Source organism: Mustela erminea, chromosome 6, assembly GCF_009829155.1.
Source record: "Mustela erminea isolate mMusErm1 chromosome 6, mMusErm1.Pri, whole genome shotgun sequence".
In the NCBI taxonomy this organism is placed as follows: domain Eukaryota; kingdom Metazoa; phylum Chordata; class Mammalia; order Carnivora; family Mustelidae; genus Mustela; species Mustela erminea.
Window position 1 is genome coordinate 92,484,931 of NC_045619.1, and position 26,475 is coordinate 92,511,405.

The 26,475-nt window shown below is 49.7% G+C and overlaps 1 protein-coding gene across 20 annotated transcripts; it reads left to right on the forward strand.

Moving 5' to 3' along the window:
- Nucleotides 1–473: 473 nt before the first annotated feature.
- Nucleotides 474–26,475, forward strand: IKZF4 (IKAROS family zinc finger 4). 20 transcript variants are annotated; one of them, XM_032348567.1, is made up of 13 exons: nt 474–843; nt 8,681–8,728; nt 9,659–9,751; nt 9,860–9,949; nt 10,249–10,395; nt 12,065–12,214; nt 13,963–14,056; nt 15,341–15,445; nt 16,476–16,736; nt 17,436–17,603; nt 21,252–21,401; nt 21,916–22,047; nt 22,655–26,475. In XM_032348567.1, the coding sequence occupies exons 6-13, from the start codon at nt 12,128–12,130 to the stop codon at nt 23,413–23,415; spliced, it is 1,758 nt and encodes a 585-aa protein (XP_032204458.1). In that variant the 5' UTR covers nt 474–843; nt 8,681–8,728; nt 9,659–9,751; nt 9,860–9,949; nt 10,249–10,395; nt 12,065–12,127; the 3' UTR covers nt 23,416–26,475. The 20 variants fall into 20 exon arrangements, with proteins under 20 accessions (XP_032204458.1, XP_032204461.1, XP_032204462.1 ...); XM_032348570.1 differs by lacking the exon at nt 9,659–9,751; XM_032348566.1 differs by lacking the exons at nt 474–843; nt 9,659–9,751 and adding an exon at nt 6,824–8,521 and having other exon boundaries at nt 8,678–8,728.

A 26,475-nucleotide genomic window follows, 5' to 3' on the forward strand; every position in this document is an offset into this window, starting at 1 on the left:
ATTATGACTTGGGACTTCTTGAGGCTGGAGCGACAGCATGTTGCAGGAGGGAGGTGCGCTGGTACTGGGATGTGTAGTGAGATAATCCAAAACAAGGTGGGGGGGGGGGGGAGGAGAGAAGGGAAGTTGGTGCAGGGACGTCTAGAAGTGCGACTTCCTTCTCTGCGGTCAGCCGGCATCTGTAGCGTTGCTTAGGTGACTGACCTCAGAATACCTCCAAGAGTTTTAAAAATTGACATTATTAAGCTCCTCCCCGCCCCTCCCCATTCCTACACTTGGAAGGAAAGGCAAAGAATGCTGAGGTTAAAAACAGTATTCTCTTAGTAGGGGCAGGGCAAAATTTGGCACTAGGGGCAGATATGCCAGGGCACGAGGGGGGTGTCCAATGTGCGCCCAGTTGGCAAATCAGATGCAGATGAAGGGGCATGACCGCGCCTCTCCGACTTGAATCTTTCGGTGCTCGGCTACTCTCCCCTAGCTCTTCTCCCTTTTCCCCAGCAGTCTCCCCGGCTTAGGGACGCTCGGTGTTCGGCCACGCCGCCTGTCGCCTAGTAGTGGGACCGGAAGTTGTTCTGGGGAGGGGGGACGGCTGTGATGGGGGGGGTTGATGGGGGGGGCCGGTCCCTTCTCAGGTGAAGCCGCTGATGAAGATGGAGCCGCCGCCGCCGCTGAGCGCCCGGGTCCCGGGTCCGGTCCGGTTGCCTCCGCCTTAGTGACCCCACTCCCCCCGCACTGGGCCTCCCGGGCCAGAGTGGGGGACCCCTGCGGCCCCGCCCCCCTCTTCCCCAATACCGTCCCCTCTCCCACACCCCCCTAGCCTGCGCGCGCGCGGAGCTGCCTCAGGTGAGTAAGGGGCGGGGCTTGGGCGACGCGCTGGGGGCGGGGTCTCTGTCGCCGGGGGCGGGGCCTGAGGGGCTTGGGCGTGAAGTGAGGGGAGACGGGGGCGGGGGGCTGGCGGGAAGAGGGTATAGCTGCCTGGGCTGTGGCTCGAGGGGAGGAAGCTGGCCCGGGTGCTGGGAGAGGTTGGCGTGAGGCTTAAGGTTTAGGGGAAGGTAACTGGAGAGTCAAGGGGTCCTAAAAAGGCGGGAGATGGGCCAAAGCAGAGGACGGAGGACAGCCAGGGGCTGGGTGCGCGAGGCTCCTCGGTGGGTATGGCTGGGGTAGAACAGATAAAGAGTGGAGAAAGGAGAAGCAGAGGGGTACCTGGGCAAAAGTGCGAGGGACTCGGGGTTAGAAGAAGGTTAGAGAAAAGGACATAGGCCTAGGTGAGGAGACCTGGGAGGCAATGGAAACGCGGTAGAGAGGAAACTTAGAGTGGAAGTGAAAAGTGCTGTCGAGGGTACCATGTAGGGTGAAAAGTCTATGGAACCTGAGAAGCAGGTTCCTTCCTGGGAAGGGAGAGATTCACTGCATATGAGTCCTAAGAAAGAACTGTAACAGAGGAAGCCCTGGGACTGACAACTCTAGGGAGACACAGACTTGGGAAGTGGTTATAAGCTAAAAGAGGCTTCCATGTACCTTCTCATACAGCCCCATCCCCAGTTATTTTCTTAGCCCTTGTCTGCTAGAGTTGTAGATCCTCAACTTGGGAAATTTCTGTTTGATGTCTATGCTTTAAAAAAAAATTTTTTTTTTTAATTTGTAATTGGTCCTGTCTGGAAACAGTTGGGAATTTAATGGAACACAGACCTTTAGGTATGAGATGTTCAGGAAATAAGGTACCCCATTTCTCTCTCCAAGGTAAGAATTTACTAACTCTGCTTCCAGGAAGATCTGATGCATTATCAACCGAAATGTGTCAAGTTTTGCACACCTTCTTTCGCTTCAGTCCCTCCCATAAATAAAACTGTCTACTATTGTGGCTCTTACAGATCCCCCACCGACATGTTTCATAGCTCCACCTGTGTCCTAGTCTACCCCTCCTGAGCCCTCAAATCGTCAGTCAGTCGTGAGCTGCAAAAGTTCCTGGTTTGCTCACATGTCAGTTCTAGGCCTTCCATCATCATGGCCAAGCAGAAGACTGTTGAGGCCTGTTGTTACCCCCTTACTGCTACTTATGGACTTGACCTGTGTGAAGGTACATGTTTATATTCTTAGGAAGCATTAAAAAACAGGTGTCTGACTGCCTACAATATTTCCACTTAAGATAACTCAGATTCTGAGGATAAAATCAGGACAAGGGCAAATCAAACAATCTTTGAAAATGTAGCTTCTTATTTGGTAGGAGCATGTGAGAATGCCTAACTGGGAATCCCACATCTCCTCATGGGTCTGTCAGTAGGTCAGTGAATCTTGCTTTGTCGTGTGCGGGGACTTCAGCCTTCCCTACAACCACCTAAAGCCGGAGAATCTGGACAACTCCCTGGGTCATGAGAATAGTCAGACGAGTGGCTTATGAGATAAAAATAAAGTCTTGAAAGAAGAAAATAGTGTTGCATTGGGAAACAGGATAGGTCTCACCAGAGTTTCTGGGGGTGGGTCGCAGGGTGGTGGGAGCTGCCCTCAGTTTGGCCCGTTGAGAATTATGTCTTGCCCTCGTCAACAGATGCTGATGTCTCAAGCACAAAATATAATGTCTTTCTTGCCCACCAAGTGCAGTTAGTTAGTTCAATTGTAGCTCCTGGAAAATCCCCTTTCTCTTAGTAGGTTAAGGGTAGAGCACATTTTGGGACTTGGCTCAGAAAGAAGTCCTGACTTTTTTCCAGTGAAAATGCAACTGGACGTTTCTTCTTTATTTTCTCTTAGTTTAAATCTGCAACTTGTATTTCCCAGCATGGGAGAAACATTATCCCACCTTTTACCTCCTATTAACATCCACAAAGGAATTATTTTCTCCCAAACTGGCCATCTTTCTTCCCTCAACATACACACAAAATAACCAAGGAAAAAATTAAGTAAGTTATTGTTGGGCCAGTATTTCTAGGCTCCTTTTACTTTAGTGGAACAAATAAGATTGTGGAGCCCTGTGGGTATAGACAATGCTATAAGCAGAGGGACTCCCTCTTTTTGTTGGTCTCTTGACCCTGCCAGAAGAAGATTGAATTCTAAGCTGTTTGATTTGCCTCCTCTTCTCAAAAGAATTGTGGATTCTGTATTGGGAACAGGGAGACAGTTTCAAGGTTTATCTGACGAAAGCATCTAAGAAAGGACAGTGCTGATATGAATGGCTTGTCCCCTCCCACCCCACCAATGGGAATAGCATCAACCTTACAGACTCTGCTGGAATACATATGCTGGTGTAATCCTTAGGTCAAGGAGTCCTGTTTCTACCTTAAAGAGACCTAATGAGCATCTAGGTTGGCAATTTCCTCAGGCTCAGATTCTCTAACATGAGAGAAGAGAGGATGATTTCTCTTCCCATCCATAAACCTGTGTTTCTAGTTCAAGGGTTTAAGTCACTAAGATGCAGACCCCCAAACTGTTCAACACCCAAAAAAGAAGGTAAGCATGGTGACCCCAAACCTTCCCACTGTGGCAAGATTTAACTTTGTACTATAATGGAAAAAGACTGGTTAGCCTGGTAACCTGGGTTCTATTTGTCTTAATTCTGTCACTAACCAGATGGGTGACTCAGCTTAATTTCTTCTTCTGTTAAAAACCAAGAGATTGGATGGGGTGCCTGGGTGGCTCAGAGGGTTAAGCCTCTGCCTTCAGCTCAGGTCATAGTCTCTGGGTCCTGGGATCGACCTGCATTGGGCTCTTTGCTCAACAGGGAGCCTGCTTCCCCCCACCCCACCTGCCTCTCTGCCTACTTGTGATCTCTCTCTCTCTGTGTCAAATAAGTAAAAATAAAATCTTTAAAAAAACAAACAAACAAGAGATTGGAGACCATCTCTCAGCTCCATTCTAGCTCCAAGATTCCCCAGGTCCTACAACATTCCTGTCCCGGCCCTCCACATGAAGAGAGGCTTACTAAATTGGATTGTCACAAGATTCTCTGTTAGTGGAGGAGCCCAAAAACATCTTTCTGGTCCAAACAACAGTGAACCCTTTCGAACAGCATGCGTTAGAGACTTCCAGTCAGGACTGCCACCAAAGGAAATGGTTTCTGTCTACCCTACCCCAGTCAGAAGAGTTCATTGAGAATTCCATGTAATTTCAAACCTCACTTGATAGATAGAGCTAACTTTGTTTGGGGGCATCTTTGGCTTCAAAAATAATTATTATTAAATTCAAATTGAACTCTGCTGCCCTACTTCCCTCACCCCTGCCCAAACATACAGCTGAATAGCAGTGACTTTGTGGGGCCTTTCTATAAACACAGAGCTCAAATACTCAAGGGTATATCTGAAAAACCCAGAGAGTATTATCTCATGTGCATCATACCTAGCGATTTAAACTGTTTAGTTTGGCCCTTTCCTTAGTTCCTTAAGTCCTAAGATGAGACATGGGAGGGGTAGAATTGTTTCTCCTCCCACCCATAAACCTTAGCCTTCTCTCTCTCCCACAGTCTACATGGGGAGGACAGGGAAGCACAAAGGACAAGAGAAAAGATGCATCCATCTGAGATCTAAAAGGAGACAATGAGATGATATTTTCTCACTGTCCAGGTGTTGTGTTTCCAGCTCCTACCCCTTCTTGTTTTAGAGACTGGCCATTCCTAGGATGACCTGAGAATTCATCCCCTTAGCCCTGCTCCCCAAGCACTTGGATAATGAAGTCGAGCTGTCTTCATCAGTATTATATTGTACATAGAAGGTCACCATCTATAGCCTGGTGAAAAAATGAGTCAGATCTTTTTGCTGTAAAGACAGACACATGAGGGACGCCTGGGTGGCTCAGTTGGTTAAGCAGCTGCCTTCGGCTCAGGTCATGATCCCAGCGTCCTGGGATCGAGTCCCACATCAGGCTCCTTGCTCCGCAGGGAGCCTGCTTCTCCCTCTGCCTCTGCCTTCCACTCTGTCTGCCTGTGCTCGCTCTCACTTCTCTCTCTATGACAAATAAATAAATAAAATCTTTAAAAAAAAAAAAAAAAAAAAAAAAGACAGACACATGAGCTGAGAAAAGGTTGGTGGGTTTCCTTCAGAGGGCACTAGGTTGACCCTAAAGATCATTTCAGAGCTGTAGACTGCTGGATGTCCAGGTCTGTTTCCTGGAAAGGGGCAGGTTGTCAGTCAGGCTGCTGACAATGCCTCCTTCTACTTCCTCCCTCAATCATTTACCTCTTTCCCCTCCCCAATTATGCAGAGCTCTGAAACACAACCCTGGCTGCCAAGAGACTCCAGTACGTTTTCATGTTGATTTCATTCAGTTCACAAAGGTAGAGACAAGAGAGGATGATGCTGTGGGTTTGGTTTACTTGTAGTACCTGAACTGCTGACTCCCAGGCAGGTGGAAAAGTTCTGTCTTGTTAATAATCACTGCACTCCACTTCAGGTCCCAGGTCCTAAGGGAGACTAGAGAAAAGATGTCTGCTTCTCCCTGCTGTAGTTCGGGAACAATAACCAAAAGGATGGCACAGATCCTTGCCGCTCTCTCCACTTCCACTCTCTTTCCCAACAATATCTTCCTTGCTACCTTTCTACACACTAGACCACATGGAGTGTATTTTAAATTCCAATTGTGGAGTGTCACTGGATCAAACAGGATTCTTTAGAGGATTTGAAGAGCCTTAAATACTTGTGATGTCCATCTTATTTCAGGCGTTCAGAGCCACTACATAGAGAGAACTTGACTTTCTGACATTTTTGTCACCTAATAGTGAAAGCGGTAGGGATATTTTTGTGGAGATAGGAGGTTGGGGGCGGGGATAGCCAATGCGTGACCTGCCCTTAGGAGTCAGACCTTGGATCCTTCGTGACATGTTGCTTGTCAGGAAGTGTGGTGGGAAATCATCTGTCTAGAAGGAACGTCTATTCCTGCCCTTTCCTGTTCAGACGCAATATTGTGCTGATGGGAGAAAGTCAGGGCCCTAGAGGACTCTTTTTTTTTTTTTTTGAGGACTCTTGTTACAGTGCCAAGTGGATTCAAAAGAACAGGGAAGAAAATCTTTGTCTCCAGAGGTTACAATGACCAACCTTTCCTCCCTCCTCACAGAGACACTTCCTTTTGAATTGGGAAACTAGCTATTTCTAGTTGCTTTGTATTCAGCTCGCTGAACTGAATTTACAGTACATATGTGCCTACCTCCATCACTAAATGACGCCTAGGTTGCTATAAAGCCAATTTCTTTCCAAGATCTTTGAGCCAAACCTGTCTTGTGTAACTAACTTCTCTCTTTTTATACCTCCTCCCCCTACGGTATGTCTCCAATTGGCAGTGCCTAATTTGACCCAGTTCCTCTAAGGAGACACTAAGATCTGCCTGCCTGGCCAGGCAGGGGAGGAGGTGCTTTGACGGGCGGGGAGTGGGAAGGTTGGGAGGAGGGATGTGCTGCCTGGAGACTTGAACAAACAGTGAAGTACATCTACCGATTTGCTCCTGGCTCTCAGAATACCAGGACTGGGAACAGCAGAATCTCCGTCCGCTCTCACTTCCAGGGTTACCAACTTGGCATGAGGACCTGCTAGAGGCAGCCAAACACTGATTTTGCCCAAGATGTGTCATGGAGCACCTGTTAAGAGCAATTAAGAAGCAGAAGAGCTCAGTTTACTGCTAGGAACAAAGTCCAACTCAGAAAACAACTCCTTCAGACCCTTCTGGAAATTGTTTTGGGACCATTTGGGCAGGTGTCCAAGAATGAGATGCACTTCCTGAGCCAGTACTCGCTGAATGCTCTCCTTCAACTGTTCTGCCTACCTAGTGCTTATCTAGCCCCTGGTTCATTTGTGTTCTCTCTCTCTCTCACACACACACACACACGCATACACACACATACACACACACCACACACATTATATTACATTAGCATATTTCTCCCCTTAGAGCCTGCTCAACTTGTTCTTCTTTTTAAGTAACAGACCCCACTCCCTCGGGGGTCACACCAAAGGAAGAGATGCCTTAATTGATGTTAGAAGCAGGGAAAAGCAAGAAGATCCATGGCTTTTGAAAGGAAGCAAGATGGTTTAATGGGAAGAGCACAGCTCAGAGCAGTGGGAGACCTGTGTTCTTCTTCCAGTCTCGCCATGAGCCCAGAGACAAGTCATTTAATCTCTCAGAGCCTCAGTTTCTCCAAGAGAAAATGGAGGAAATCTTGCTCATTCTTGCTTCTCCTGCATGGAGCATGGGGAGGAAGGAAGGGAAGTCACATGTGGCATCTTAGCTTTGCAATTTCGAAAAATCCCAAAGGGCAATTATGGAGCTAATGATTCGGAAATGAAAGGGGCCCCATGAGTACCAGACCGCCCTTCCTCATTCTTTGAATCTCTGCCTACCACAAGTTCTATGGCTAGTTCCAGAGGGTATGGGTTTGCTAATCACTATGGTCTTGGGGTCTTCTAATCATTACCCCTAAGGGAACCTTCAAGGAACTACTCATTATTGTGGCTTGCTCTAGCAGTCTGATCCCAAAGCTCAGTCCATCCCAGGGAGGATGTGAAGAAAAGAACTGAAAATAAACTTAGATAATTTTTTCTTCCACACCCGGACTTCCCGGGGTGAGACTAGGATTCTCTAATGAGATCTAAGATACAGCTGCTTTGTGAAGCGAAGGAAACCCCATGTTTCGGGTTTTCTCTTGAGACTTTTCAGAAGAGTATGATGTCTCTCAGCACCCAAATGACGTGGGGGAGAGGGGTGAGAGGGTAATAGATACTTTTCCCCCTGTGCATCCCCTGGAATCCTCCACCCTTGCCTCTAACGGTATAGTATTACAAGCAAAAGATTTTCATCCATCTGTCTCAGAGAGATCTTTGAAGAGACCAGGAATCCTGAAGTCAGCTCAGGCTGTTCCCTTGCCCCACTCTTATGCCCCCAAATCTGCCCCTGGACTATTTATTTTTTATTATATGACTGGTGAAATCAATTTTGGAGGTATGTAAATTTCCACCAAAGATATTTTTTTTCCTCCTCCCACAGGCTCCTAAGGAGATAATTCATTGGAACAAATTATCACTTTTAATTGTTCTCAGTTCTTGATTTGTTTAATACTCTACTGCCAATTACTGCTCCCTTCTCTTAAATAGACTAACCTGCATTTTAAATTCAGTCTTCCCCCTTTTAAAAAAAAACAAACATAACGAAGTAATTGACAAGAAGGTGGGGGAAAAGCCACTTAAAGTTTTAATTTGTTTATTAGACCTTCAGTGGAGGACTCCTTGCTGAACCTGAGGTGGGCTGCTCTCCATCTTCTACTTTCCTGTCCCCCTCCCTCCCCTACACACCCCCAAAAAGAATCCCTTGAGACAGAATCCAGCTTCTTCCCCTTGTTACTACCCTATTCTTAAAGTATAGCGCTTCTGTGGGGCTGGTTTCTTTGCCTCCAGAAGGCTGGGCTATAACCTGTCTCCTTTCCCACAGTGTCAGCTCCACCTACAGGAGGAGGGTCTACTCTCCAAACAACACAACTGGGACCACTCTGGAGTAAGACAGTGTTTCCACTCCAGAGGCTGGGGAAGCCTGCAGAAGTTGTAGGTTGGAGTTTGTAAGTCGGCGTACACTGTCTTTATCATCAGGACCAAGTAGGAGGTTTTTGTTCTTTAGGCTAGGGTTGGAGCAAACTTGCTAATTCCAGAATGTTAGAGAGAAACCTCTTCCCTTCCCAGATCTGGCTTCTAATCACAGCTATTTTCTCTTTCAGCAGACTCTAAGATGGACATAGAAGACTGCAATGGCCGCTCCTATATGTCTGGTATGCCCTCTTGTGCACTGTGTTTATAAGGGGCTGGGAGCAGCCACTCGCCTGTGGAGCAGAGCGGAGTCCAACCCAGCCTAGCACAGGACCTCAGGTGCCCCGGTCACAGAGCTGCCAGTCACGCTTGGTAGTGCTTGGTAGCATGAGTCTATTTTGGTCATTTTATATTCCCTAAATAGAGATTCTCTTCCCAGACTTCTTGGGGGATAAGGGAAGGGGAACGGAACAGGAGGGAAATACAAGTGGGGACTGTGAGACATAGTCTGAGAGGAATGATTTAAAGCAAAGAGATAGAAGGAAGATGTAGGTCCTTCTCCTATACTCTGCGGTCACCAGCCCAACACGATACTCTGTCCCAGCCAGGTGGAGAGTGGGGCAGGGTTTCAAACCTCCACGGCTTGTAGGGGCCAGGTGGATATGTAAATGAGCGAAGGAGAAGAGGGAATATGAGGGACTGTCATGTAGAGAGAACACATATCCTACTTCAAGAAGCAAAAGCTCCTCAGTGTGCACCAGTCACAGTTGTGCCAGAATGTGTATCCAGTGTGGCCAAAACTTGCAATTTTTCAAGAGAAGTCAGGAATCCAGATTTTATGTGAAGTGTCTCCATTTTAGACTAAGGACTCAATATTTTCAAAAATGTTCCAAGGAGAAAGCCAACCTTGTCTATGGGCTGAATTCAGCCAGTGGGCCAACAACATAGAGCTTTTGAAAGAAAGATATAGAGCCCAACTCTTATTTCTACCAGTCCTTTCCAATGGTCCTAACATGCTGTGGCTTTACATACCTGCCAGATACTCTCACTGAGGCCGAAGAGATCACTGCTTGTGTGAACGGCTTTTAGAGATAGGAAAGTAATTGGGGTCTTCTCAGAGTTTAACAAGGTGAAAAGAAATGAGGACCTTTATTGGGCTCTCTCTCTGACAGTTCAGAGAAGGGCCGAAAACAGAGCTTGTCTCTAAGACAGAGGAGTCATTTTTTGGAGCATTAGAACATCAGGGCAAGAAATGATCATAAAAGGTAAGGGAAGCCAGAATTGGGTTTTGACATGATGAGGATGCCCGTCAGAGATCGAAGCACCGCCGTAGAAATGACCTATAGCTTATTTTTTTTTTTTTTACCCTGAAGTGGGACCAATGGAATTATGGGCACGTTCAAAGGATGATAGCAAGATGGGTCAGACACACATAGCAGAGTCATTGGGAACACCTGGGTAAGGTAAGACACTGACTCTGACCCCTTTCTTATTTAAGGAGGGAAGGAGTTGGAATGGGTAAAGGCATTTGATATCTGCCACATGCTGGCCTGAGTGACAGGGATCAAGTAGACTAATGTAACTGAAAAAGATCTATTGGAACAAAATTCATGGCCCTTCTGAGGAATCAGCCAGTCCTTCTCTGTCCCGCTCAGTTAAGCCTACTCAGAAATTCACTACTGAGCAACAGCCCACCCCCAGACCTTGTTTTATTGCTGGGGAACGGGTAGACGAATAAATACCAGTCCCTGTCCTAACTTAGGTAAATGAGAAACTGGGAACGTGGCTGGGGAAATATCCCGAGGAGATCTGTCTCTGGAGAATGTGGAAGAGGAAAACCTCTTAGAGTGTTTGCTTCACGTGCTATGAAACCAAATTGTCCTGCTTTCAGCAGGTTGACATTTCCGAGGTAAGGGAAGCCTCCACACAGGTTGGTTTTTGGAATGAAGGGGGAGGCCAGAAACCCCTCACCTGTGTTTTGAGAATTCTAGATGCCAGCAACTACCCTAGAGAATGGGAAAAGGGAAAGCCAAGGGAGGGCTAACATTAGTTCTGAAGAGTAGCCCCTGCAGGGCTGGGCATGGCTGAGACGGTCCACGTGAGGGGCATCTGACCCATCTCTCCTGGGCCAGTATGCAAGCAGTGGGAAAGCCTGTTGTGTGCACCCCTCCTAAAATACACTCCGGCCCTTGAAGATCATCACAGCTCTTCTGTCTCCTCACTTGGCCACTCGATGAAGGGGGTATCTCTCCTGTTCTTCAAAGAGACTTTCCCACCTCACAGAACCTAGTTCAGAAAATCCATCCTCTCTCCCCTTGTCTCTTTCTAAAGGGGCGGGTCCCTCCCTCCTGGGGTCTTGAGAGTCTATTAACTTACCACACCGATTCTCTCCCCACCTCCATTCCCTATCTTTCAGGGGAAACTGAGTTGCTCAAACCCAGCTTGTGCAATTAATTGAAAGAGCAGTGCTTGTCCCAAGTTTTCTGGGACTCTGAAATGTTTAAGGGAACCTTAGAAAGGGACCCAGGGGTAGGCAGCCCAAAGTTTCACGGCCCCTCCCACCCCCAAGTTCTTGGAATCAGAAAACCTAGTCTCCAAAGTAGGTCAGCACGGCAGTGAGCAGCTCCTCTGGAAGGGAAGGAGCAGAGGCCTTGTCTTGATAGAAGGCGGATTCATCCAGGCTGTCGGCTGCTGGGCCCCAGGGGCACTGGAAGGGAGGCGAGCGGCGGAGGTGGGGAGACTATACCAGGATTTTGCCCGGGATCTGAAAAGCTCAGGGCCACAGAGCAACACTAGCCTGAGACCAGACTGCTGGGTCTTCTCGCCGCTGGGAAGGAGGGGGCTGTCAGTCCCCAGATCTGGAAAGCGACCTCCCTCCTGGAGGAGGAGGGAAAGGAGGGAATCTGAGTGCCTGAGTTTCGTGGGGGAGGGGCTTTCTGCCGATTTGAGAGCCTTGAGGCTGCCCCATGTCCTGGGCCCCATGACCTCTGGGGCCTTGGCTTCCCCAGCTGGCAGAGGATTGGGCCTTCCCTGGGGGCCCCCCTTTCTCCCTCCCACCTCGAGGGCCCATCCATCTCTCTCTCTCTCACACACACACTCTTGCCTCTCTCAGGCATTTGTTGTGCAGTTCCTCTTTGTCTGCTGGGCACGAGGGCAACGGCATCTGGCTCCCCCTCCCTGTGCACACCCCCCACCCCCACCCCTTACTGGCTTGGGAAAGGGATGCTGTAGCCTAGCATCCCCCCAACCAGACACACATATACGTTCTCTCCAGCCCCCTCCCCAAACACATCCCAGCGTACGCTCGCTTGCGCTCTCCCTCTCTCCCTCTCCCTCTCTCCCTCTCTCCCTCTCCCTCTCTCCCTCTCTCTCTCTCTCCCTCTCTCTCTCTTTCTCTCTCTCTCTCCCTCTCCCTCTCCCTCTCTCTCTCATACACACACACACTCTCTCTCTCTCTCACGCACACACACACACACACACACACACCCTGGGCTGAGCTCTTCTTGCTGGCTGCAGCCGTGGGCCCCTGCTCACCGTGCCGCTGCCTGCGAAATGACGGCGGTTCCCCTCACTTCCAGGAATCCACGCTTCCTGGAAGGTGAGTGGCTGGGCTCACCCCTGCCTGCCACCGAGACGCAGACATGCACACACCACCCGCACTCCCTCGCCGTTTCCAAGGCGGCGGCCGCGTTCGCACCCCAGGGTCTCACCGGCAAGGGAAGGATAATGTAAGTTCAGGCAGAAGGTGGCTAGTGGAGGGGGAAGGGGGGGGGTTGCCGGGGCTAGGGAGCCAATTCAGTAACAACTCCCAAGCCTGAGGAGAGGGAGAGGATGGGGGCTGTGTGTGTGTGTGTGTGTGTGTGTGTGGCGGGGGAGGGGGCGTTCCTCCCTATACTTGCGGAGGATGGGAAGGGTGTTTGGTGTTGCTAAGCAAAGACTGTGACTTGGACAGTGGGAGCTTGTGGTGACATCTTGATTAGGCCTTGGGGACAGATGTAGAGCTGCCCAGGGTGAAATGCCGAGACAGGCCTGGGTGGGAATGGGTAATAGAATCAAGGTAAAGAGGAGCCTTGGCAGCGGACGCCTCACCCTGGAAGAGAGATCTGAGGGGCCTCAGCCTCTTCCCCACAATAGAACTGGGGATGGGCGTCTTTCTTCGCTCCTGGACCCACTGTTCCCTGCTAGCAGGTTAGCATCCTGCCACCCCGGAGCCCATGGTCAAGAAAGAGGAAGCAGTTAGGATGAGAGCAGAGAAGTGTGGAGGTTCTCGGACCTCATGGCTGTTCCCTGGAGGCAGCCACTCTTTGAAGGGATTGAGGGAAGGGCAGCAGGAGTGGAGGGCTAGTCTCCTTTAGCATATGAAACACATTTAGCTTGTGGGACATTGCCCTGTTTCCTCTCTCTCGCTCCTGCTTTTCTGCCCTGGACCCACCTCCTTGTTCCTCTGATGTCAACCTCATGATTTGGCTTTACCCTTTGGGGGTTCAGCCAATCTATGATGACTTTGACCAAGAAAATTTCTCTGAGACCCAAGAGTGGCCTTAATTCTTGGCTTTGACAGTCTGGGATTTCTTGGGAGTCCCAGGCATTTGAAGTTCCCTCCCTGGGGTTTCTGGGACTGACAGAGGAACTGCTGAACTTCCTAAATCTGTCTCTAGGCCCCTTTACCCTCCGGCTCGAACTCAAAATCCCTGGGTCCCCAGAAAGACTTTCTGGCCCCTGAAACAGATTCATTTTTAGGTATTAGCCCCATAAAAGCAGACTTGAGCCTATTTTCCCCAGGGAGGGCAATGGCATCAAAGAGCCTCTCGAACCACTAGTGTGGCTCTCGAGGCACCTGCTCTTCCTCCTGTTCCCAGGCCTTAATAACGAAAGGCACAAAGGATGTTTTCCTCTTAATGTTCCCAAATATCCCTTTAAGCATATTTTCCTCATGGATCAAGCCTCCGGCTCCAAGAGGCGGTCTCAGCCTAGTAGGCTGGGACTAGAGATGGATTTCTAGCAAGTTCATTCATTGTTTTAGGGGCAGGGACTCAGCACCAGGGCCCAGAGCCCAGTTCTTCCCCTATTACTAACATCAAGTGATTTAGGGCAAGTCAGCACTAACGTCTGAAAAGGAACAAAAAGGTACCCCTTTTTAGCCCCTTTAACTACAGAAAACCCTCCCACTTAATTGAAGGACATATTTTAAAACTAGGTCTGAGTCTACACATCTCAACCCTCAACTCTGAGATGCTTACTTCATGATAGGTGTGTGGTTCTGACTGGGGCAACTTTTCTAGATAACCATGGTTCATCTATAGGCCCCCAGCTGGGACAACTCGGTTTCAAGCTATAAGACATTTTCTATAGCGAGTGAACAAATTTCCTCAGGCTCTGATGGGAAAGAATGGGGGAAGTGGGACTTTTAGAAGAGGATATGAATGGGAAATGGTCCCAAAGTCCTGAGTGGTTGTTTTCTTCCCACTGACCAAAGCTGGAGAGGGATCCCTCAGGAGGGTGTGTTCCGGATTTCTTGCCTCAGGCCCAAGACTCCAACCATTTTATAATGGAATCTTTATTTTGTGAAAGTAAGTATGTGCATAGCTGGGAAATTGGGAAAAGTACTAATAGGTGGACTTTAGGGATGACTTTTAGGGCTCGTGTCTCTCTCTCTTTCTCTCTTCCATATTTAGGCTGTGTGTACACATCCATGCATGTTCACGTTAGCAGATAATGTAGGCGGCTATGGGTGTGTTTGCCCCGTAGGTATGTTCTCTTTATATGTATATCTACATCTGTGATATGTGTCTGTGTCTATGTGTGTGTTTACCTATATGTGTTTTATTTCACCTATAAATTTGTGCAGAAGATTGTGGGGAGGAGGGATTTTTTTTTAAAGACATGATTCATATCTCCACGTATGTTAACTAATTTTTTAAAGATACAGATGGAACTCTTAAAACTCATTTTTATAAAGCGGTTTGTCAACACGTTAACAATGAACATAGTGAGAATAAACTCATTGTTTTACTGTCAAGGAAACAGCAAGCCGTAAATATGTGACTGGAATCATATCTGATAGGAGGCATTCTAGAGTAGTCAAATTCACGCTGATTTCAGGTCGATCGGGCCCAATGCTCCTCTGCTGAAAGACAAGTGACTCCCCACTGGCTCTGGAGATGGGCTCAGGACATAGGTGCTTACAGTTTCTGATCTGTCCAGGTTCCACCTCTATCAGTTCTGTGACCTTAGACAAGTAGCACAGCCTCCATGGTGCCTCAGTTTTCTTATCTGCAACATTAAGTTCGTATTGGCACCTGCTTTACAGGGTCGTTGTGAAGGTGAAATGAGAGAATTCATATAAAGTGAATAGAACCATGCCTGGCACAGAGTAGGCACTCAATAAATGTTAGCGGCTATCATTATGATTACTATTATTATCATTAGATTCAGGGACCATTCCAGCTGCCCTTCCTACAGATCCCGAACCTGGTGTTGGGGGCTCCGGAAAGGAACAGTAGGGAAGAACGTCTGTCCTGAACCGCCTCTCTCCTGAGGCCCCCATTTTCCTCTCCACCCTGGCCCGCCCAGCCCCAGCCCTGCTTCCTGTGGACGTCAGGCAGTGATGTTCTTCCCCTCAGGCCTAGATAAAGGTAGGGTGGGCAAGACGCAGCCATTGAGCTCGCAGAAGTCTGCACCGGGCACCGGGGCTGACGAGGGCACAAGGTACAGTGCCGAGCTTACAACGCTGCCTTGTACGTGGCTACTAGATCAATGTTTGTGAAACATCATACAATTTTGAAGAGGTGAGGCGACAGACGGTCAAAGGCTCCAGCCACAGCTTCACCTGTCCTCTTGTTCTCTCCTCCAAGGTAGCGGGGACTCATCTCTGGAGAAGGAGTTCCTCGGGGCCCCAGTGGGGCCCTCGGTGAGCACCCCCAACAGCCAGCACTCTTCTCCCAGCCGCTCACTCAGTGGTAAGTGCGACCTCCTGCCCTGTCCCTGCCCTGGCACTAGGTGCCCCCCACTCCGCCCATCTGTGTTTGGCCCTCAGCTCACCCTCCATGGGCAGCCATTTCCCCATTACTGCCTCCCTCTGGTTTTCTGCTTCAAGCCTCTACACATCTACAAGAAGTACGGACCTCAGCATCTAGGGTCTTCCTGACTTCTGAAAGGAGAGTGAACGGTGGCTGCCACACTAGGGTAGAATTAAAAGAGGCCTGGCTGGGATGAAGGCAAAGGCTCCAAAGAGAAATCTTGGAGTTGGAGAAGCAAGTACATAGGAATGGTCACAAGGTAGAGCCAGATAGGAAACAGAGATGAGAGGGATCTCCTTATCACCCACCCCTTCCTGCTCCTGGGCCTCATTCTCCTGCCTGGATAGGTCCCCATGACTGCCTCTTCTTGCTGGCCCTAGATCTGTGACATTCTCTAAATGGTTGGAATAGCCAGGAATGTAGGTCAGAGCTAGAGCCAAGGCTTTCTCTTCAGTGGCTCCTCCCTCCTTCATCCCCCTCTCCAGATTTTAATGGAGGGATTCTATCTTATGGAGAGGGAAGATGATGTGAGCCATCTCTGTCTTCCAGTTTTGCTCTCTCTTTAGCCTGCCATCTCTTTGGTCTTCCTAAGACCATTTTCCCGCCACTGTTACTTGCTGGCTTCCTGCCAAGGGCCAAACCCGACATCTTTCTTAATGTCAAGAGAATGGAGAAAAAGACTCCCCTTAGCCTCCTCCCCTCCCCAGTGGAACAGATGACCTCCCATGTACCCAACTTTTTTCTCTTGGAGCCTATTTGCCTGGGCGGTGAGACGGGAGGAAAAGGTTATTGCAGGTCCCAGCAGGACCACCATATCACCACCCGGGAGACTTCGGGTGTTGGCCTCTTCTAAAGCCTGTGTGTCTCAGGGCTGGGAGAGGGCCTACTGGACATCAGGAGGACCATTCTGGTTTGCGGGCAGGTTCCCCCCTTTGCCTGTTTCTGTCCTAAACACCATCCCACCCTCCAGCCAACTCCATCAAGGTGGAGATGTACAGCGATGAGGAGTCAAGCAGACTGCTGGGGCCAGATGAGCGGCTCCTTGAAAAGGATGACAGTGTGATCGTGGAAGACTCGTTGTCAGAGCCCCTGGGCTACTGTGATGGAAGTGGGCCAGAGCCTCACTCCCCAGGGGGCATCCGGCTGCCCAACGGCAAACTCAAATGCGACGTCTGCGGCATGGTCTGTATTGGACCCAATGTGCTCATGGTGCATAAGCGCAGCCACACGGGTGAGTAAGCCAGGGAGTCCGGAGGAGCTCCCGCGCGGGCTGGACAGGCAGAGGCGTAGGACACCGTGTCTGCAGTGGGGCAGCCTCAGAAAGGGAAGGGTCTCTCCCAGCACACCTTCCGGCTGATGGAAAAAAGGAGCGATGCCATTTGGAGTCCCTCAACACTCATACTTCTCTGGCGCTTTCATCAGCTGTTGTTTGTTATAAAGAAAAGCTGATATTTCTCTCAGGAGGGGAGGGAGATGATGGCGTGGCGTCCAGAAGGGTCCTAGAGTCCAACAGGGACAGGACTCCAGGGTATTATCTGGGCCCTCCAGTGTCAAGTTTTAAATGCACAAATAAACAAAAACAAAAAAAGGAAAACAAAAGCCTCGTCTCAGCTTTCTGAGGCTTTGAAGGCTCCCGGGGCACAGTGGGTCTTATAGGACTCAGTTTTGGGTTCATGGGCTTTTGGCCCAGAGTTGCAGGCCTGGTGCCCTTTGCCCTACTATTAGTCTCTGCTCCACACCTTCCCAGGGTAAGACTGTTCCTGAGGGAGGTTTAGAACGCAGGAATCTTGTGTGCGTGCCTCAGCTCTGCCCCTCAGAAATCCTCCTGAGCACCTGCCCTCAGGCAGGGTGGGGTAGAGGGCGCAAGAAGAGGTTCAACCTTCAAAACTCCTCTCCCCCAGTCCTCAGTGATCTGTTGCTTCTCTTGCAGGTGAAAGGCCGTTCCACTGCAACCAGTGTGGTGCCTCCTTCACCCAGAAGGGGAACCTTCTGCGCCACATCAAGCTGCACTCCGGGGAGAAGCCTTTCAAATGTCCCTTCTGTAACTATGCTTGCCGCCGGCGTGACGCGCTCACCGGCCACCTCCGTACACACTCGGGTCAGTGACCTGTTTGGTGGGAAAGGAGGAGTGGGACCTCAGTACCCCAGGGAAATAGAGCTCAGTGACTTCTCTTGTCTTCAGGGAGTTACGTGTCTGTCACTGAGGAGGCCAGAGCACCCACAGAGCAGATAGGGCCCTGCCTCTCTAACCCCTCGTCTGGGCCCCATGGGGAATTTAGGGGACTCTTTGATGAGGTATTTTACATCTGCTACACTCTGTGACTTGGAGCAAAAGGAGCATGGGTGATGTTCTAGGCTCTTAACAGTCACCCGCCCTTTGTTTTTTAAAGTTCATGCTACTGCCAGAACCATCTGTACCCCCACCCCACCCCCATACTTCTGAGCACCAGAAAAACCCTTCCTCACATTTCCATGTGCCCATCATCCATCATCACCTCCCTCCATGATACCAGAGGTCTTGGATCACCACTGTCTGTCTTCTCCTTTACTTCCTACTGGTTCCTAAAAATATCCATGGGCCTCCAAACTCCAGAGAAAGAAAGGAGGCCTAGGAAAAGCCTCTGTTCCCCATCCCAAGATGTTGTCCCCTTCCCAGAGGCAAGAGCAAATCGCCAGAGTGTCTAGAGGTTAGTGTTTGGATCCGTGCCAGGGGACTGGACTATCCAGTTTTCATGGCCCCAGCCAAGACTCTTGGAGTTGACATCTATCTGAATCAGCTACGCAGACAGTATTTTTGAAGTATCTTACTAAGTTTTAAGCCTGGCCTTGCGAAGAGACCAGGAGTCAAGCTGGTGGGAAGGAAGAGCTCAAGATTGGGAAAAGACTGGGAAAAGACAGGAGGAAGGGCAGAGGGGAAAAAATTAGTAGAATCTGTCCTTGGCAACTTTCCTTGCTATTTTTCTCTTTTCCTAAACTCTCTTGGGCCAGGATTTCAAGGGACAGAGTAATCACCTCAGCAGGCTTTCCCCAGCCACCTACCTTGTTCTAGGTTCTCTCACCTTGGAGCAGGCTTTTTGATCTATAAAGCTTTTCGCTTGTCTCTTTGTGTGATCCTCATTACAATTCCAAGGTACATGGTATTATCCTCACTTTGCTGACAAAACTAAAGCTCCGGGGGAGAAAGAAAAAAAAAATTGCTAGTCACAGAGCTATTCTGCAGCCTTCCTGGACCCCATTAAGTTTCTGTGCTACAGAATCATACTCCTTTTCCTTAGAAAAGGGGTGGCCTCCCCTGCTGGTTTGGAACAAGGATGGCTTGATCCCAAGAATTGCTGAAACAAAAACAAGTCCCCCCGGGTAGGTTTTGGATGTTGTTCTGTAGGAGATTATTAGGAACAGAATTAGATACAGGTATCCCACTAGGTTCCATCTCTATGAGATGCTTTCTATGTAACCCACACTGTAAGAAAAAAGGGTCCCTCTCCCAGATGTTAAACCGTTTCCCCAAAAGTCTTAGGTGGACAGGGACCATGGCATTCACCTCATCCCCCAAAGACTAGGTTTTACAGAGTAAGGTCAAAATGGCATGGATAGATTGAATCAAGGCCTGGTTTAGGTGTGTACATATAGGGTGGAGGTAATTACCAGCCTCCTGAAGACACCTCCTGCCTCCCTGCTCAATAGTAACAATATATGTAAAATAAGATTTTTTAAGAGAGAGAACATAAGCAGGGGGAGAAGCAGGTGGAGGGAAAAGCATACTCCCTGCTGAGCAAGGAGCATGATGTGGGGCTCAATCCCAGGACCCAGGGATCATGACCCGAGCCAAAGGCAGATGCCTAACCAATTAAGCCACCCAGACGCCCCAAGATATGTAAAACAAGATACACAATACCTTGTTCTCTCACTTTTATCTCTCCTCTCACAAATATTACCTCTCAAAAGTTGTCTTTTAGGGGCACCTGCATGTCTCAGTTGGTTGAGCATCCAACTCTTGATTTTGACTCAAGTCATGATCTCAGGGGGGTGAGATCGAGCCCCACATTGGGCTTCATGTTCAGTGAGGAGTCTGTTTCCCCTCTTCCTCTCCCGCACTCACTCTCTCTCAAATGAATAAATCTTAAAAAAAAAAAAAGTGGTTTTTAAAGGAAATATCCATCTCAGTTTTCCCAACTTCTTTTCTTTGGGAGAAACAAAAAAAATATTTTTTTTCTTTTTAAAGTAATCCCTACACCCAGAGTATAGTTCTGAGACCCTGAGATCGAGAGAGATCAAGAGTCTCATACTCAGGATGCCTGGGTGACTCAAGTCGGTTAAGCATCTGCCTTTGGCTGGGATCCAGCCTCCTGTAGGGCTCCCTGCTCTGCGGGAGGAGCAGAGGGAGAGGGAGAACCAGACTCCCCACTGAGCAAGGAGCCAGCCATGGGGCTCATCCCAGGACCCTGAGATCATGCATGACCAGAGCCGAAGGCAGACGCTTAACCAACTGTGCCACCCAGGCGCCCCTAAATAAATAAAATCTTAAAAAAAGAAAAAGTCTCTTGCTCTTCTGACTGAGCCAGCCAGGTACCCCAGAAACTAAGTCTTTATAACTTGTTCTTTCTTTTTTTTTCTAAAGATTTTATTTATTTGACAGAGATTGAGAGAGAGAGAAAGAGCGTGAGCATAAGCAGGCAGAGCGGCAGGCAGAGGGAGAGGGAGAAGCAGACCCCCTGCAGAGCAGGGAGCCTGCCAGGGGTCTCCATCCCAGGACCTCTGGATCATGACCCAAGCTGAAGGCAGCATATAACCGACTAAGCCACCCAGGTGCCCCTAACTTGTTCTTTATTTTTAAAAAATTTACAAGACCCTCAAAGTTGATATTCTTTTTTTTTTTTTTTAAGATTTTATCTATTTATTTGACAGACAGAGATCACAAGTAGGCAGAGAGAGGAGGAAGCAGGCTCCCCGCTGAGCAGAGAGCCTGATGTGGGGCTTGATCCCAGGACCCTGGGATCATGACCTGAGCCGAAGGCAGAGGCTTTAACCCACTGAGCCACTCAGGCGCCCCCAAAGTTGATATTCTCTTCCTTTTACTCATCTCCTTTATTTCCCTCTCTCTTCTTCTTCTCTTCTCAGAATTTCTCTGTCAGTGATGGTTTTTCTGGGGCTCTCTTGGTAGCTCAGTGTAGAGAGACAGAAAGAAAAAGAAGCAGTAGAACGAGGCTAGGGGTGGAGTAAAGGTCAGTGAAAACTGCCCCTCCCCACATTGCCAGATCTAAGGGCTCTCATTTCTGTCACCCCAGCCCACCAATTTCCCCCAAACCAAAGCAGATAGGTCATAAGCAAAAAATCCCCTTGTCTGATAAACAGGACTTGCACCCGCCTGCCACATGGAAAGGTTAAACCGCAGTCTGGGCCCCAGAATCTGAGACCCTAGGGTGGGGCCAGCCTGTATGGGATGATCCTCTACCAAGTCCCTGACTCCTCCCTGTGAGCAGCAGTTTGGCCGCCATGAGCCCTACCCCCGCCACACCCCCGCAGTCCCAGGCTTTAGGCCCCGGGTCCCCTCTCTCTTCCCAGGGCTGCGCACTGGCCCCCTTTTCTATGTTTGCCACTGAAGGTAGGGGAGGAAAGACTAGCAGAATTCCCTGGAGCCACACCCCTTCCTCCTCATGCTGGGGTCCATTCACTCCCAGGGGGCCTTGTAGAGCCCCGGGCACCGGGAGGCGTGACCAATGTGGCGTCTCTCCCATCTCCTCCACAGTCTCCTCTCCCACAGTGGGCAAGCCCTACAAGTGTAACTACTGTGGCCGGAGCTACAAACAGCAGAGTACCCTGGAGGAGCACAAAGAGCGGTGCCACAACTACCTACAGAGTCTCAGCACTGAAGCCCAAGCTCTGGTGGGCCAACCAGGTGGGGCTGTCAGCAGGCCTGGGGGGAGGGGAGGGGTGAGTGAAGGGCAGAGCCAGAGGGCGTGCAGGGCAAGGATGACTCCAGCACCCCCCCACCCCCCCACCCCACCCCCTCCGCCGTCCACCCCTGACAAAGAGATGAGGTCTTTGGAGAAAGGACGGTTCCCTCCTCGGTCCCGGAGCACTCCAATTGGTGCAGAGCCCTGTGGTAGGTGCTGCAGGAAGGTCCAGGGGTCAGGGACGTTCCGATCTATGTCCTCAGTCTAAGGGGAGAGAGAAAACACAAGGAAGTATAAAACCAAGGGTCAGATGATGCATCTGTAATTGTCCTCCCAATTACCTGGAACGTTGCTAGGATGAGCTCTAGATAAGGGGAAGTGAGCGGAACCCAGTTTTCCAGGTCTCGGGATGCCCTTCCTTGGCTACCAACTGGCTGATTCTCTGCAGGCAAAGGCTGCTGAGCCACTGCTGCTCCGCTTCAGCTGCTACTACTTGCCCCACCTCCTTCCCTCTAGGTGATGAGATCCGTGACCTGGAGATGGTGCCAGACTCCATGCTGCACTCATCCTCGGAGCGGCCAACTTTCATTGATCGGCTGGCCAACAGCCTCACCAAACGCAAGCGCTCCACCCCCCAGAAGTTTGTAGGTAAGAGTCCAACTGGAGGGGAGACCTCAGCTTTAAGCCACAGCTCCTCTAAACCGGAGCTCTGGTAGCCATCAAACCAGCTGGGCCTGGAGATTTGATGGAAGGGAAAAAGTGGTCTGGTAGGCTCCGGTGCTCAGAATCCATCCCCAGAACAGAAGGGGCATGAAAAGGAAGAAGGTACCTCGAGAGGGTGTGGAGGGCTCTTGTGGTGGTTGTAAGAGGAGGGTGGTCAGGGAGCTCAGGTTCTCCTAGGTTTTGAGAACAGCAAGGACTTCCGCCTGTGGGATCTGAGACAAGGGCCCTGAGAGTCAGAGGGAGGAGGTATGAGTATGGGGTCCACCCACCTGGCCTTGAGGTTCGATCTCTAGCTTTATAAAGGGCAATGAAGGAAGTGTTAAAGATCAGCAGGGGCTGGGAACTGAGTCCTTCCCTACAATTATAGCTGGAGTTGGGGAGCGGCCCCACAGAGGTCCTGACCTTGAGGGAAGTGAATGAGGGCTGGTAAATAATGTTACAGCCATCCCCAGGATAAGCAAACAAAGAAGTCATCCTGGGAAAACTCAGGAATTCTCCAAACCCAGCTCTGCTGAGATCCTCTCCTCCGCAGGTGAAAAGCAGATGCGCTTCAGCCTCTCAGACATCCCCTACGATGTGAACTCGGGTGGCTATGAGAAGGATGTGGAGTTGGTGGCGCATCATGGCCTAGAGCCCGGCTTTGGAGGTTCCCTGGCCTTTGTGGGGGCAGAGCATCTGCGTCCCCTCCGCCTTCCACCTACCAACTGCATCTCGGAACTCACACCCGTCATCAGCTCTGTCTATACCCAGATGCAGCCCCTCCCTGGTCGGCTGGAGCTTCCAGGGTCCAGAGAAGCAGGTGAGGGACCCGAGGACCTGGCTGATGGAGGCCCCCTCCTCTACCGGGCCCGAGGCCCCTTGACCGACCCTGGGGCATCCCCCAGCAATGGCTGCCAGGACTCCACAGATACAGAGAGCAACCACGAAGATCGGGTTGGGGGGGTGGTATCCCTCCCTCAGGGTCCCCCACCCCAGCCACCTCCCACCATTGTGGTGGGCCGGCCCAGTCCTGCCTACGCCAAAGAGGACCCCAAGCCGCAGGAAGGGTTACTGCGGGGCACCCCGGGCCCGTCCAAGGAAGTGCTCCGGGTGGTGGGTGAGAGCGGTGAGCCCGTGAAGGCCTTCAAGTGCGAGCACTGCCGAATCCTCTTTCTGGACCATGTCATGTTCACTATCCACATGGGCTGCCATGGCTTCAGAGACCCTTTCGAGTGTAACATCTGCGGCTACCACAGCCAGGACCGGTACGAATTCTCTTCCCACATTGTCCGGGGGGAGCACAAGGTCGGCTAGCCACCTACCTACCGCCCTCCCTTCAGTCTGCCACTCCACTGCCTCCCTACAGGAGTCTAGCTCTTTCCCCATTCATCCGAAGGAGCTTGGCTCGGTAGCCTCCTCCACTGGCTACCAGACTTCACACTTGACCCTGACCCCTCCTTGCCTATTCTCCTCTACCCTGACTGACTTAAGCATTGTGATGAAACAGGCCTTTTTGCTTATGTTTCTCCTCTTCCTCTTCTCTCATCCCAGTATAGTCAGAGTTATTTATTGATATAATTTGTGGATTTTTCTTTTGGCTTTTTCTCTTAACTTTGATCAGTCATCCGCCACAGCCCACAGACCGCTCCCACTTTAGGCCTAATTTTTCTTTCTTTGATGCAGCTTTCTCTAACAGCCCTCGGGGTAGGAAGCTCCTCTTAGTCCTAAGAGTTTTGAGCTTCTCGAGTTAAGTCCTCACCTTTTGCATTATCTGATTCTTTCCTTTTGATGCTGATCGCTCCCTCTGGCCCTACCTGAGCTCTGTGGCATTATATCTCCTCTCTGGGACCCTCCCACCTGGTACTCCATACCTCTTGTGCCCTCTCATGTTAGGCAGCTTGCACTATGCTTGAACAAATGAAGAATTTCCTCATTGGGAGGTGGGAGGGGCTGAAGAAACTCTCCCTAGGCACTGTGGGGCTAAGGGTCCTCTTGACGTTCCCCTAGTAATATGAGTTCCTCAAAGCCCACATTTGGGAATCTCCCTCTGGGATGTGATCTGTCTCTTCTCTCCTCAAACAACCCCCAACACTGCTACTCTCTTCAACCTGCCAGTCTACTCAGTGGTGGTTTTCTCTTCTTGGAGTGCCCCAATTTTATATTCTCAGGGGCCAAGGCTAGGTCTGCAATCCTATCTCTGACATGTTGGGAGCCACAGGTGCCTAACTGGGAACCAGGGCATGGGAAGGGGGTGGGTTAAAATTCTTCTCTTTCTCTTCCACCTCTGATCTTCTTCACTCTAGTGACCTTCCTAGGCTCTCAGGGGCTCCTGCCGTCCCTCTCCTATGAGAAACTAGTGGGTTGCTGCCTGATGACAAGGGGGTATCTCAACCCCTCAGTCATGCTGCCTTCTTCTTCTCCCCGCTTTAGGATTCACCCTCATTCCCAGGCTTCTTGCCCCTGTTCTTAGGATCAGTGGCAGGGAGAAAAGGGTGTCTCTTTTCTCTCTTCTAATTGTCAGTATATAACCAAAAATTATCCCAGGACGAGGAAGGGCATTTGCCCCTCACCTCATTCCATTCTTGTCCTGGCAAGAATGGGATGGGCGCAACTGAACCGGGGGTCATCCTCTACTGCCCCCCTCTACACTCAGTTCCCAGATGTAGGGCAGGAGGGGCCTTGCTCCTCCTGGCTACAGCAGAGACCCCTGGCTTTTTGGGTAACCTAGTTAGTGAGAAGGGGGCAGGAGGAGATATGCTCCCCTGTGAGTGGAGTTCTCTACAAGCATTTCCTGCCCAAGGCCACAGCTCTCCCATTCTCTGCTTCCTTGAGATTCAAACCAAAGGCTGTTTTTCTATATTTAAAGAAAAAAAAAAAAGAAAGTAAAAACCAAACACAGCACCTCACAAGTTGTAACACTTGGTCCTTCTCTCTCTCCTTTTCTCTTCCCTTCCATCTTTCTTTCCATATGTCCTTTCCTTATTGGCTCTTTTGCCTCCTACTTTTCTCACTCCCTATCAGGGATAATTTAGGGGGATGGTGAAGGGTTGGCTAAGGAAAAGACCCTGGGATGGGGGCTCCTAAGGGCTCTAAGAAGAGTCTACCTTACCCTCTATGGGAAGGGAGACCCTAGAAAAACTTTTCTCCCTTCCTTTTCTCCCCCATTATGTAGTCTCCCTAAGAGAACCAGATTGTCAAGGAGGGGCATTGTGGGTTGTTTCCTTCTTGACAATGTAGCAATAAACAGATGCTGCCAAGGGCAGAGGATGGGGTTGGGGGCTACCTGGAAGGAGAGTAGTCTCTAGAGAAGGCGAGAGGCTTCTCAACAGTACCCCAGGGAACTGGATCCTTCTTTCAGGATGGCAGCAGAGCTGAGATTAATATCTAGGGTTCTCCTCAACTGTTCTGGTTATTGAGCCCCTTCCCGGTAGACCTACCCCTTACCACCTCTTCTGCGTCTGCTGTGTATCTGGTGACACCTCATAAGGACTAGTCCCTTCTGGGGTACCAGAGCCTTAGGGTGCCCCATCCCCTCCCCCAGTCAGCTCTGGCACCTGTAACCTCCTGGAACATGAAGGACTATGCTCTGAGGCTATACTCTGAGCCCATGAGAGCAGAGACTGGAAGGGCAAGACCAGGTGCTAAGGAGGGGAGAGAAGGGCACTCTGTCTCTCTCCAGACCATCACTGCACTTTAACCAGGGTCTTAGGTACAAAATCCTACTTTCCAGAGCCTTCCAGCTCTGGAACCTCAAACATCCTCATGCTCTCTCCCAGCTCCTTTTGCATAAAAAAAAGTAAAGAAAAAGAAAAAAAAAAATTGAAACCCACATGGAGAAAAGAGGTGTTTTCCTTTTATATTGATATTCAAGACCAACACCACACAAGAAAATTTCTAAATAGACACTTTTCCAGACCTTTGTTTTTTTGTGTCTGTGTCCAAGCTGCGGATGGGATTTTGTAATACTTTCAGCAGCTTCTTTCCTTGTGTACATAATATATATATATTATATATATTTTTAATCAGAAGTTATGAAGAACAAAAAGAAAAAAAAATAAAACACAGAAGCAAGTGCAATACCACCTCTCCTCTCTCTCTCCCAGGGTTTCATTTGTAGCCTATGCTTGGTGTCTCCCTTGGACCTTACCCTTTCACCTTGCCCTCCTCTTCCTTTGGTTCTCCCTCCCCCTTTTTTTAAAGAGTTTTTCTCCTTTCTCAAGGGGAGTTAAACTAGCTTTTGAGACTTATTGCAAAGCATTTTGTATATGTAATATATTGTAAGTAAATATTTGTGTAACGGAGATATACTACTGTAAGTTTTGTACTGTACTGGCTGAAGGTCTGTTATAAATAAACATGAGTAATTTAACAACC

Bases quoted from the DNA above. Each gene is read 5' to 3' on its own strand.
- IKZF4 (XM_032348567.1), top strand. From the start codon at position 12,128: ATGCACACACCACCCGCACTCCCTCGCCGTTTCCAAGGCGGCGGCCGC. The intron at 16,737-17,435 runs GTGAGTAAGCCA...CTTCTCTTGCAG, and splicing joins GCATAAGCGCAGCCACACGG to GTGAAAGGCCGTTCCACTGC. The intron at 21,402-21,915 runs GTGGGGCTGTCA...CCTTCCCTCTAG, and splicing joins AGCTCTGGTGGGCCAACCAG to GTGATGAGATCCGTGACCTG.